Source organism: Archocentrus centrarchus, chromosome 20, assembly GCF_007364275.1.
Source record: "Archocentrus centrarchus isolate MPI-CPG fArcCen1 chromosome 20, fArcCen1, whole genome shotgun sequence".
NCBI classification, from domain to species: Eukaryota; Metazoa; Chordata; class Actinopteri; order Cichliformes; family Cichlidae; genus Archocentrus; species Archocentrus centrarchus.
The window spans coordinates 32701520-32715539 of NC_044365.1; the positions used below are offsets into that span (position 1 = coordinate 32701520).

At 47.9% G+C, this 14020-nt stretch overlaps 1 protein-coding gene across 1 annotated transcript in view; it reads right to left on the reverse strand.

Moving 5' to 3' along the window:
* LOC115799203 (sodium channel protein type 4 subunit alpha-like) overlaps window positions 1-14020 on the reverse strand; it is a 330533-nt gene that overhangs the window by 11349 nt on the left and 305164 nt on the right. The window contains exon 31 of the mRNA XM_030756224.1: window positions 8570-8840. Within this exon, the coding sequence (XP_030612084.1) occupies window positions 8570-8840 (271 nt within the window). The remainder of the gene's footprint in view (window positions 1-8569; window positions 8841-14020) is intronic.

Consider the following 14020-nt stretch of genomic DNA (forward strand, 5'->3'; position numbering starts at 1 on the left):
TAAAAAATTCACCTGCAGTACCGTTGGTACAAAGGTGGAAACTATTCATAGAGGCCAAAACTTTTTTCTTTTAAATTAAATTAAATTAAATTAAATTAAATTAAATTAAATGTAAAGCTCAGTCTGATCTCTCTGAGGCAGCTTTCTGTAATTTCTGAAGTCTTCAGGAACAGTTCTTCAGGCTTCTTGAAGGTCATTCAAAGCTCTTCTTTGGATGTTTCTGCCTTTTGTTGCATTCACTGTCAGGATGATCCCACACTGCTTCAGTAATTTTGAAGTCTGGGGAGGCCAATCCATGACTGATGGTGTTCTATTGTGTGTTTTTCTATCCAGGCATGCTTTTACTGCATTGCTAGTGTGTTTGGGACTTTTCTGTGTTGATAAATGATTTTTGATGAGGTCTCAGCCCCACTGGCTGAAATGCAGCCCAAACCATGACAGAACCTGCACTGTGTTTTACGGACAGCTGTAGGCGCTCACTGCTGCACCTCCCTCCTCATCTCCTCCATACATGTCGATTATAATTTGAACAAAAATTTCCAATTTGTGCTCATCACTCTATAAAACACATTGTTAAGTGCCATTTTTGAGTAATTCATAGTTTAATTTTAAGTGGCTTTAAAAAAATTCCAAAAAGCAGGATTAATGAGAATCAATCAGTTTATCTTCAGTGGCAGAACATATTGTAACGTTGTAAACACACTTCCACAGTCGGTGATGTTCACAACAAAGGTCGTCTTTATTAGCAGAAAAACGGCTGCTGTAGGCCACAGCCACGCCAACCACAACTACAACAACGGAACAGCAACACACACACACAGGCAAGCTCTCGGTCTTTTCTCTCTCTCCATGCTGCCTTCACGAACCTCCCGAACAGTCCGAAATCCCACAACATCAACACGCTCTCTAACTAAGAGAATCGCTACATTGCCCCCCCTCACTAAATCCCTCGCCCCGAGGGATCCCGTACAAAGTCTCTGAGGTGACCTGGGGGTCTTCTCTGCCTCTGCAGCCCCCTTGTAGACGACACTTGGGGCTGTGTCTGCTGTCCTGCAGCACCCTGCTTTTGATCTGGGATGGGGTGCAAAAGTGGAGGAAGCTGTGGGGCAGTAGAAGGGGGCACAGTCAGTGAGTCTGGGGCTGTGGCTGTTTCATTTCTCAGGGGGGTCGACTGGACCGGGCGCACATCACCCTTATATGGAGCCAGCCTGTCTCTATGAAGGGCCACTCGTCTCCCCCTAGTCGGCAGCTGAACCCTGTACACCACTTCCCCCAGCTTCTCTACCACTACACAAGGCCCCACCCAGTGGCAGTCCAGCTTAGGGCACCGGCCTTTCTTCCTCCTCGGGCTGTACACCCACACAAGGTCACCGGCCCTGAAGTCTTTCCCTTTTACCCTCAAGTCATAATTCCTTTTCTGTCTCATTCCCGCTTTCTCCAGCTGATCACGGGCAAAAGCATGGGCCGACTCCAGCCGGTCCTGCAGTCTCCTGGCGTATTCCGGACCCGGTACGACTACCGGAGCGTCCGGAGGCCTCCCCAGTGCCATCTCCGCTGGCGTCCGTAGCTCTCGCCCCAGCATGAGCAGGGCAGGCGTACACAAGGTGGAATCCTTCACAGCGGACCCATACACCAACAAAACAAGGGGGAGATGCATGTCCCAATCACGCTGGTGCTCTGCAGTGAGGATGGCCAGCTGTTTCGCCAGGGTCCTGTTGAAGCGCTCGATGAGCCCATCACTCTGCGGGTGTAACGGTGTCGTCCGGGTCTTTCGCATCCCTAAGCGCTCACACATGACAGAGAAAACAGCCGACTCAAAGTTCCTTCCCTGGTCACTGTGAATGGTTTCTGCCATCCCGAACCTGGCAAACATGCCCGCCACCAGCCTGTCGACCACCGTCTCCGCCTCCTGGTCGGGTATGGCATATGCCTCCGGCCATTTTGTGAAGTAGTCCATGGCAACTAAGACATAACGGTTTCCTCTGTCTGTGCGTGGAAAAGGCCCCATCACGTCCACTGCTACTCTCTCCATCGGGGCTCCCACTGCTAACTGCTGTAGCTGGGCCCGGGACTGGTCTGAGGGACCCTTGTGCGCTGCACAGAGATCACACCGGCGGCAAAAGTCCTCAACATCCCTCCTGAGCTGCCCCCAGTAGAAACTCTGCCGGAGCCGCCGAAGGGTTTTGGAAACTCCAAAATGCCCCACCCCGGCGGTTCCGTGGGAGGCCTTCAAAACTGCCTCCCTCAGGGCCCTGGGGACCACCACCTGCCACCTCTCCTCCCCCGTAGCTGGCTCCTTCCAGGCTCTCTGCAGCACTCCGTCCTTTACTCGGAGAGCTGAAAATTTCACAAACAGTCCTTTAGTTGCAGGTGAGTATCCAGCCACTCCGCTCCACTGCGGTCTTTGACCAGACTCCACCCATTGTAGCACTGGCCGGAGGTCAACATCCTGCTCCTGTTGCGCTCTCCACTCGAGCGGGTCAATCACCTGTGCCACTCTGCAGGCCAGCTCACCTCCGCTACACCCGGAATCATGCTCTCCCCCAGCCCGGAGCTCCTCCTCCCGGGCTTCCCGCTTTTCGCAGTACCGGCAACCAGCTGGAGCACAGGGGCGGCGGGACATGGCATCTGCGTTGGCGTGGCGAGCCCCCGCTCGGTACTTCACTTCGAAGACGTATGGCGCTAATTCCTCCAGCCAGCGTGCAATCTGCCCCTCTGGCTCCTTAAACGCCATTAGCCACTGCAAGGCTGAATGGTCTGACCGGACAGTGAAGGGCAGGCCACAAAGGTAGTACCTGAAGTGACTTATTGCCCGTACTATGGCCAGGAGCTCCCTTCGCGTCACACAGTAGCGTCGTTCAGCCTTATTAAAGGTTCTGCTGAAGTACGCCACCACTCTCTCCCCCGCTGGCCCCACCTGGCTCAACACTGCCCCCATTCCGACATCGCTGGCATCTGTGTCTAGAATAAACGGCAGACTGGGGTCCGGGGTGGCGAGGGTGGGAGATTCTGTTAGGGCGTTTTTCAGCCGCTCAAAAGCCTGTTCACATCCTGCTGACCAGTCAAAGTCACTATCCTTTTTCTGCAGGCGGAACAGGGGCGCAGCAATACAGGAGAACCCCCTTACAAACCGCCTGTAGTAGGACGCCAGACCAAGGAAGCTCTTTAAGTCCTTCAAGTTTGTGGGGGTTGGCCAGTCCTTCACCGCCTGCACTTTCTCCTCCAGCGTACTGATACCCTCACCCCCGATTTTGTGTCCCAGGAACTCCAGCTCTTTCCTCATAAAGCAGCACTTATCAGGGTGGAGTTTCAGGCCCGCTGCCGCTATCCGCTGTAGAATCTGCCGCAGGGATGCCAGAGCTGCCTCGAAGGAACTTCCGTGGACCAGGATGTCGTCCAAGTAGACCAAACATTCCTGTCGGGGAATATCGGCCAGCACCTTTTCCATCAACCTTTCAAACGTGGCCGGCGCATTGCATAGGCCGAAGCAGAGAACACGGAATTGCCACAGCCCCCTGCCTGTGCTGAAAGCAGCCTTTGGTCTGGCTGCGGGGCTGAGGGGCACTTGCCAATACCCGCTACGCAGGTCCAGCGAGGAGAACCAGGAAGAGCCGGAAACCAAATCCAGGCACTCATCGATGCGGGGCAGCGGGTATGAGTCTTTCTTAGTCACACTGTTCAACGGCCTAAAATCGACACAGAATCTCATTTTGGGGCTCTTCTTCTTTTTAACCATCACAACCCCCGAGGCCCAGGGGCTGTCGGAGGGTTCAATGACGCCAGCCCTGAGCATCTCCCCGATCGCACTATCAGCCGCAGCCTGATGCGCCAGGGGGAGGCGGCGAGGGCGTGACTTCACAGGCCGTGCATCTCCCGTGTCAATGTCGTGCTGCAGGAGGTGAGTTAAGCCTACCTCGTCTTCTGACAGAGCAAAAATGTCCTTGAACTCCAGCAGCACCTGCCACAGCTCCTCCCGCTGTGGATGATCTAAATCTTGGCAGCTACGTGTCCATATGTCCCTCACTACTGCCAGTCTATCCCCCTCCCCCATTACAGTGTGCTGGTCTGAGGCAGGAGAACCCACCACGGTGGCTAAATCAGGGTCAGGGGACAGGGGTGCAGGGGGGTAGATCGGGGGCGGAAGGTGTGCCTCATGGTGCACCCCCGCTGCTCTCGACTTTGGCGGGTGTAGGTTCGGGGCCTGTGCGGGGCGCACCAGGTCAACCATGGGGCCCCCTGGAAAGGTCAGCGTGTTATTCCCCAGGTCTAAGACACTCTGTGAGGGCCGCAGAAAGTCCAGGCCTAATATGCAAACGTCCTGCACCGCTGCCACCCACACCTCCAAGTTCACTCCCAGGCCCCCCACCTGAATAGGGACCAGTCCTTTTCCCAACATCGGGGCTAACTCACCAGTCACTGTATGCAGTTTTACTGTAGTTGGTTCCAACTGGGTTCCTACCGGCACCACGTCAGGTCTCATCAAGGTCGCAGTGGAGCCAGTGTCGACCAGAGCTGTGCACGGAGCCCCTGCCAGGGTGATGGGGATGTGACAAAAATCCCCTGCACGCGTCCAGCCCACCACCCTCGCGGACTCTGTGCTGTCGTCTGCTTCTGGGGGGAGCTGAGCCCCGCACCCCCAGCTGTACCGTTGGGCTCTGTCCACCGGCGCCCCGGCGGATTGGGACACAGAAGAAGGGGCCTGCGCCGTCCCGCCTACGCAGGCCCTGAGGCGTTTCCCTGAACACCGGCACGGTCTGGGCATCGCACGCTGATGTGGCCCAGCTGTCCGCACGTCCAGCAAACAGGAGGGTCTCGGCGAGGACGAGCACCGCGGCGTGAAGATTGTAGAGACACGCCTCGAACCAGTTCGGTCAATTCAGCCGCCCAAGCTGGCACCCCCTGGCCCGGGGCCTCCGGCACCGCAGCCCTCACCACCGGGTCATACTCGCTATGGTCGCACCCCGCAGAAGCCACCACGGCCTCCCTCTCCAAGGCCATCTCCAGGGCCTCGTGCAGATTGCGGGGGTGGGAAAGTTGAGTCTGGATGCGCAGCTCACCAGGGATAATGGCGCGGATGAACTGGTCTCTGGCCAGCTCGTTCTGCACGTCGATGGGCATGTGGGCATATGCTTTCTTCGCTAGCATCTCAATGTCATTAGCCAAAGCGCGAAGCGGCTCACCCGGTTGTCTCCGTCTACTCGTCAGTTCGGACCGCAGGACAGCAGGCTGGCCACACTGCCCAAACCGCCGCTGCAGAGCACCAACCAGAGCCCTGTAGTCACCCCTCTCCGCTGGGCTAAGCAGCAGCAGGCATGCCAAAGCGTCGTCAGTGAGGCACAAGGCTAGCTGGAGTGCTTTAGTGTCTGTGGACCAGGCCGCAGCATGCGCTAACAGTTCAAATTGAGCATGGAAGGCCTCCCAGTCAGCCTTACCGGAGTACTTGGGGGTTTTCACATTTGCCTGGCAGGGCCGGGCGCCACTATCGCCAAGCACGGGCCCCGCGCTGTTCGGGGCGGGCGTCTCCGCGCCCGCGTATATTCCTGCAGTCGATGGGCTAAAGCCAGCGGCGGCCGCCAGGCCTCTGGCAGTCCGTCTGAGGCGGGCCAAACGCTCTCCGGCACTGTCCGCTCCCTCAGGACCCAGCGTGCCCCCAAATTCACTGTCCATAGCCTCTCTCTTGATCTTCGGGCGGGCCCCGGCCACATCTCGCTGCGCTGCCATAGTTAGCGCAGGCTGTCAACTGAGGTAGCCGAAGCAGGGCTAGCCGACGGTTAGCAGTTTGACTTCTGACACCAATGTAACGTTGTAAACACACTTCCACAGTCGGTGATGTTCACAACAAAGGTCGTCTTTATTAGCAGAAAAACGGCTGCTGTAGGCCACAGCCACGCCAACCACAACTACAACAACGGAACAGCAACACACATACACCGGCAAGCTCTCGGTCTTTTCTCTCTCTCCATGCTGCCTTCACGAACCTCCCGAACAGTCCGAAATCCCACAACATCAACACGCTCTCTAACTAAGAGAATCGCTACAATATTTATGAGAAGGGATGCCTGTCTGACAGATGGTTGGGAAAATACCGGGGTGGCTGTGGCTCAGGAGGTAGAGCAGGTCACCTACTAATTGGAAGGTTCGCAGTTCGACTCCTGGCTGCATGCCAAAGTATCCAAGATACTGAACCCCATGTTGCTCTCCGACACAAGCGCTGGAGTGTGAATGTCAGACAGTAAGCACTTAGCTTAGCTATACATGGAAGTGTTTGTATGAATGGGTGAATGCAAATGTGTTGTATAAGTGCTTTGAGTGCTCTGTTAGAGTAGAAAAGCACTATATAAGATCTAGTCCATTTACTGTCATGTAAATCAGGTTTGACACCAGGCAGCAGAAGCAGGACATCGCGGAGCTGATGGGTGTTCATATGAATGCAGATGACACGTTATAAGCTACCTTTATTAGGTAGCTTTTAAAATAAAAGTGCACCCCGAAGCTGCGTTCATGGAGCTTCTAACAAGAGAGTGAAAAGGGAGACAGCTTGGATCGCTCAGAGCAGCCCTACTTTTTAAAAAAAAACCTATTTATTTATTTTACTTAGTTATTAGATTCACAGAAATAAATGGATGAAAAGAATGTTTGGTGATTTGCAGTGGAAAATGTGTGAGAGGTCATACTGACTAAAAATTTATATATTTTTTAGATTCTCAAAACTTGCTCCACCATTGGTTGTAGCTTTGTTTTAGACAGTGAAAATACTTTAGCATGAAATGTTAACAAAACATTTGTGAATCACAGAAGTCAAATTTTTTGAGAAGAAAGCACCAATCAATCTTGCTCTTGACGGAGACGGTCGCATTCGACCTCTCTCCCTGCCCTCCCCATCTCTCCTGCTTGCTGCTTGCTGTGAGAGCGTCTCTCACACACTGTCCGAACAAGAATAAGATTGAGAGCAACATGGATCTGGCAAACTGGGCCCTGAACACCATTGATCGAATTTTCTCCACTATGAGATCGGGGAAAGGGGAGCCTGCGTGTCCGAGTGGAACAGACCCGGTTGGATACGTCATCGATTCTTGGAGCTCGTGGAGACCTGTGTGCTTCTCAGCCTTGGAGATCGAGGACGTGGAAGACGTCTATATATTCGGCTATTTGGTAGCGGTCTCTTTTCTGTTTGGGCTCAGAGGATACCTGATTTACTGGCAAATTAAGAAAATCTGGGCAGCAGTTTGACATCTGCAGAGGCTGCCGACCCAGGTGGATGGGCTGTGCAGGGCCGTACAAAGTCAGACTCAAAGCCTGGTGGACCAGAGCCGTAAAGCGGACGGGTAGTCCAGCTGAGAACGTGCTCGCAGGCGAGTGGGGTTCAATCTGGAGATAAGGTTTGGTTCTGCACGGTGAGCACGGTAACTAATGAATTTGGAATATTGGATTACTGAATGGGTTTCCCAGTGAGACTGAAGGCTGTTGGAAAAAACAAGCAGCCTGTTCCAAAACAACATCTGCATTATCAGGATTTCGGCTCCCTAGCCGGCCTTGGGCTGGCAATCATATCAATCCAGGACTATGTGTGATGGTCGCTCTCCCCCTCAGCCCTCTCTGTGATTTGTGTAGCTGGATCTGGTGTACCACGGCCGCTGATGAACTTCCATCACTATCAGCGAACTGTTTTGGCTAGGAGCTGGCATCTGGCTCCACAATGCCCTGACCCTCTCATCTCCATCTGCATCCCCTCCTGCCCCTCCCTTGCCCCACCATATTGCTATCCTGGCTTTAAATGTGCAAATATGCTTTGCTAAGGTGGTTTTTTTGGACCCTGGTATGGTGCTCATTTTGAGCACTGTACCAGATGACTTTTTTTAACCTAACTACCCCATGATGTGTGTTGTCTTCTTTTTCTGGGAACTGACTGTACCGGCGGCACCAGTGTGGCTGTGGCTGAGGACACCCATCTCCCTATGTTAGTCTTGTCTGTTTTCTGGATGGTTGTTCTGAACGAAATTTCGTTATATGTACAATGTATGTTGTATGTGTAATGCCAATAAAGTTTTATCTTATCTTATCTTCTCTTATCTTATCTTATCTCTTGGTGACACTCTGCAATTGAGGGAAAGGAGTGTGTTCATGCTGGGAAATAGATACTCCCAGAAGAAGGAGGGGGACTTCCAGCCGGCTGTCAGTCGGCTGGGAGCGGCAATTTTAAGTGGCTGCATTTGTAGCTTTGTACTGAGAGCAGACTGATAGGAGACTGATCTCAATCTTTCTAGGAAAATTTGGTCGATTTCTGTCTCATTTTATGAACTATTCTGAACTTACTTGATACTTATTTGTGCTAAAACTCCAGTGCAACAAGCAGAAAACTAACAATTCCCAATTTTCCTTTATAAATAAGACCAAAACAGAAATATTTCTAGAAATATCATCATCATTAACAGTTCAATTAGAGGTATAGGTTTTTAGAAAAATTAGCTGAAAAATATTGAATTCTGGTCCTATGTTAACATAAGTTTTACTTTTCAAAAATTTTAACAGCCAACTCATGTCTGTTAATGCTTGTTGAAGCTGAACTCACCGACGATGGACAGAATGACCACCACAAAGTCAAAAATGTTCCAGCCAATGGTGAAGAAGTAGCACCGCAGAGCCATGATCTTGATGAGGCACTCAGTGGTGAAAATGATGATGAAGGCCAGGTTGATGTTGTTCAGGATTCTCTCCATCTGAGACGACTGCTCATCTGTCTCCACCATCATGGTGATCATATTGAAGAGGATCAGCACCATGATGATGATGTCAAACGCTTGCTTCCCAACCAGGTCGAAGAAGAAGCCCTGCAGAGAATTCTAGGAAGGAAAAAGAGGTTTGATTTAACTGATTAACCATCATTTAGTTGGTTTTTGTCTCACCACTAAGCCAAGTCAGGTTGTTTACATGCCACATTTACACTAAACGTCATTAAAGATGCTGTGCAGCCGAAATGCTGAAATGCTGTGCAACAAACATTTAAAGACAGTATCTTCTGCGGCTGGTGCAGTCTGATCAAAATGGTTTTGTTCGGGGAAGTATTCACAACATTCACAGGGTTTTTAATGTTATCTTTGAGAAGGCTGGATGTAAAGATCCTGCCATTTTGTCATTAGATGCCGAAAAGGCTTTTGACAGGGTGGAATGGCGTTACTTGTTTGAGGTGCTAGTACGATTTGATATAAAAAGAAAATTTTTTGAGCTGGATTAAACTTTTTTTTAGCAGAGCCACAGGCGGTAATTTTGACTAACGGCTTGATTTCTCAGCCCTTTCACCTACAGTGAGGAACAAGGCAAGGTTGTCCCCTGTCACCACTTTTGTTCACATTGGCTATTGAACCATTGGCTCTAGCAATTCAGGAGAGTAAAGTTTTTAGAGGTAAAGACACTGGGAATCTGGAACATCAGATAGCGTTATACAGTGATGATGTGGTTCTGTTTTGTTCTAATTTGGAAACTACTCCACCTTCCTTCCCTGCTTGATCTTTTACGATCGTTTGGTGTCTTTGCAGGCTATCGAGTTAATGAATCTAAATCTGTGATGATGTTTTTGAATAAAGAGGAGGCCAGAAGTACATCTATTTCAACTTCTTTTGTTGTCACGTCAAACAGTTTTTCATATTTGGGTATTGGGATTTACCCCACCATTGATAAAATCATCTCTAATAATTATAATCCTACATTAGATAAGGTTACTCAGCTGTTGAATAGATGGACAAAACTTCAAAACTCTTATGATTGGTCGGGTGAATGTCTTGAAGATGTCAGTATTACCTAAATTTTTATATTTTTTTCAGTCCATTCCTCTCCCTCTTCCACAGTCCTTTTTTTCATATATTAAAAAGCTTTCAAACTTCAAACTTTATATGGAACAATAGATGCCCCAGACTTACGATAGGAGGGGGTTACAATTGCCAAATCTTGAGTGGTATTACTGGGCTTCACAGATTAGGGCTGGGATGTCTTACTTTGATAATAAATCTCCTCCCTTATGGGTCATGATGGAATTGCATTTAATTAATATGTCCCTTAATATATATATATATTCCGCAAATAAGAATAAATTAATTAAACAAACAAAAAACCCTTATCATAAGAATACTCTATGGGTCTGGTTTGATGCTGAGGCATATCTGGGGAGACTCCCAGATTATCATGATTTTCTCCCATTTTTGGGAATGATAAATTTCTACCAGGTAAAGGGGATGCAGGACTTAAACTCTGGGCAGTGTTGGGCATAGCTAAGATAGTGGATCTTTATAATGACAGCTCACTCTTGATGTCATTTGAAGAACTTAAGTCTACATATGCAATACCTCCGAAACACTTTTTTAAATACTTGCAATTGAGGAATTTCATTTGGAGCAATCAGGGCCATAGCTTGGACTGACCCCCTCTTTCTCTTTTGGAGGAAATTGTAGTGAACTCGTTGTACTCCAGGGGGCAGGTCTCTCTGCTGTATAATATCTTTGTAAGTCACTCACTAGAATTGTCAGACAGCACTCTGCACTCTTGGTGGGTAGATTTACAGGAGGATATATTAAAGGAAGACTGGTCCAAAGCATGTTGTTTTGTGCATTTTAAAACTATAAATGTGAACTAAATAATTACTGCAATATAAATGGTTAAACTGGTTGTATATTTCACCAGCTAGGCTGCACCGTTTTAATGTTAACATCCCTGATACCTGTTTTAAATGTAAGCTTTTGAAAGAATCATTGTTCACTGTGTATGGGAATGCACTTTAATATTAGCCTTCTGGAAGAAAATACTGGAAATTGTTAGCCGCATTATTGGTGAAGTACCTCTCACTCCAAAATTGTGTTTAGTGCATATATATCCAGAATACTTTAACCCGCCTAAAAATATGAGCGCATGTCTACTTGAGGCTAAACGAAAATGAGAACATTTGCACTGTTGCTCAGTGGTTGAAAGGACTGTGTCTGCACCTGGCCTCGGAGAGGATAAGCTACACACTTAAAAACAAGTTAGACGTCTACTGGGAAATTTGGAATTTGTTTTATCGTTTCCTTGGAGATACATATCGTAATTGATGGCTGGAAACATGATGGTCAATAAAAGTGAGGGTTTTTTTTTTTTTTTTTAGTCATCCCTTGTGGTTGCTGTGAGTTTTGGTTGTTAGGTTAGTTTTTTTGTCTGTTTATTTTGTGGTGTTGTGTTGTTGTTATGTTTGTATATAAAAGAAAAAAGCACAATAAAAAATATGTTAAAAAAATATACTGACTAAACGTCGCTGCCACAAAGACAGATGCAGTTAATGCAAGAACATGCTGTTCTCTACTGTTAATACTTTAACTTCAGCCCTGCACTGTTCACACTTTAATCACTGTCCATACATTTTTTTTTTTTTTTTTTTTTTGCATTTTTGGCCACAGTAGCTTTTATTGACAGTGGAGAGACAGGAAATGGGGGAAAGGTACAGGGGAAGACACGCGGGCAAATTGGTGACGGGCCGGGACGCGAACCCGCGCCACAACAGGGCATGTATATGTGGTCGCCGGCTTCACCATCACCCAGGCGCCCATCACTGTCCATACTTTGATGCCACTTTAATGCCACCTGCCATTTGGGCTTGTTTTCCACTGTTTTGAGTAATCTGTTGTTATAGTTTTATTTAGCTTTATTTCAGTGTAGTGAAGGAAGACATGCAGAGGGTTGGAGTGACTGAAGTCTATGCAAGGCATAGGATGAGATGGAGGCAGATGAGGCAACACCTTAGGCCTCAGTCAGGAGGCCAAGGTGATTGCTTTGAATTTTGTCAACACCTGGGACTGATTGCAGGAAATTGCTGCAAACTGCTGATTACCCACTGGTCAATTGTGCAGAACTGTCCACCTCTGGGTGGCCACTTTTGGTTGCAAGGTGGTTGCACAAGTAAATATTATAGTACAGCAGATTTCTGTTTGTTTTTTTTCACTTTTCATGCAGCGCGTCACCTGCAGTGCATCAATATCTTTTCATTTTGATGGTCATTAATAAAAGGAGCTAGCTGTGTTTGTTTATAAATAATAAATAATGAAGATTTATTGCAGTATTGCAAACAGATTGCATTTAAGTGCCTACTTGACTCCTTTCAATCAAAAACTGTTACATCAAAGCAATTTTAAAGACACTGACTGACTGCGAGTGGTCTCAGACCTTTGAAGCAACCATTTTGAATGCAAGAAGATTGCAATTTGATTGCACGCGGTTTCATTAATGAGAGGCTGTGCAGCAGTTTCCAGCCACTGTTTTCTCTTGTGTGACTGTAGCCTGAAAAGTTTTTGTTGTTCTGGCTGCTGTAACAGAATTTCCCAACTTTTGGGATAAATAAAGTATACCTCATCATCTCACTAAAACAATCCTTTAATTATTGAGTCTGAGGAAATACATGAAATGATTTCATGTGCTTTGGTTGATTAATGATGTTAAGACGCTCCTGTAAACTGAGCCTAGACTGAGAAGGAGCATCAGAAGAGGTGTGTTTTTAGATCTGAAGACTGTTGGAGAGGGTCGATGACCTGATCTGAAAGGGGTGTTTCAGAGTGTGGGACTGCTGACAGCTGCTGCTTAACTGATGTCAGCCAACAGCCTGAGACTGAAAACTGTAACAGGCCAGACAGAAACTCGTGTTTGCACTTAAATCAAAATGACTTTCAAAAGTAGCCAGTTAGGAGCACCAGTAAGGAGTGTAGCACTGCTCTATATCTCAACATAAATAAAGGAATGAAAGAATCTCTGTATGTGTGCAGCTGGTGGTTTGGGCTGAGTTTGAAGTCCTCTTCTTTATTTTGACGTTAGAGAACAGCTGGAGCATGACATGGCGGCGGGATCCATGAGGACCTTTGTGCTGGGTAAACTTAAAGACTGGCTGGACGTCATTCTGCTGACAGATGACTGTCAGGCAGTCATTAGTTATATATTAGCTCACCACATGCCTTTATATTTATATCTTTATGGATCTCACGCGACTTACAAGGAACTCCAGGACAAGAATTTACAAATATGTCTGAGGAAAATCAGAAAAACCTTTTAAACATGAATTTCCGTGTGCCTTTGAGTTAGAATAGTTTTGGAGTTTAGAAGACATTGTGATGACCCTAACAACCCATAGACTGCCTTAATCTCAAAATCTCAAAGCCACACGAGCCCCACTCAAGCTTCAGCTTCACACGCGGTTACAAAGAAAACAGCGATGACAAGACATTTATTGTCTACTTTTTCTACAAAAAAAAAAGAGTGGCTACAGTTATTAAATAGCCACTAATGTAGCAGTTTATTGAAAAATTGTTTCCAAGAAAGGCTCAGAGAGTTCTCAGTTGCAGTTGTTGAGCTGTCATGGCAGATTTTCTGTTTCATGTGTTCAGGTGAATTTTGCAGCACTGTCCTGCAGCAGCAGCCTGCCCCCACACTAAGAGAGCACCCCTGCATGATTTACACAGAGCTTGCTTGATTAATTATTCATGTCTGTCATCCCGCTACAGTCTGATATGATTATTGGCCAGAATCTTTTCTACAAGCAGACACTCAACTGTTGTGCAGACATGTTACTCAGGTATACACACACGCACACACACACCAACATCTATTAGCATATTGAGCTCAGAAGCAGAAAGAAGCAACTTTGCTGTGAAGGTGGGGTGCTTTTGCAGTTTGCTTGGGGTCATGATCCATTTGTAAAGTGCTGTCCAATCAGTTTAGTCTGAACGTGAGCAGAGAGTAGAGCTGTGTACGCTTCACCGTCCGTCCTGCTGCTTCTATCAGCAGCCACATCATTAATGATACCAGTGACTCATTTCACTGGCAGCCATACGTGCCCCTGCCATAATGCTGCCTCCACATCAGACATGGTCTGCTTCAGATCATGAGCTCATCCTCTCCTTCTCCATACTTTCCTCTTCCCATCATTCCAAACTGTGCCGGCTCTTTTAGATGTTTTCTAACTCTGATGCCGTCTCGTTCTTGAGCGTATTCAGTGGTTTGCACCTAGCTGTAAACG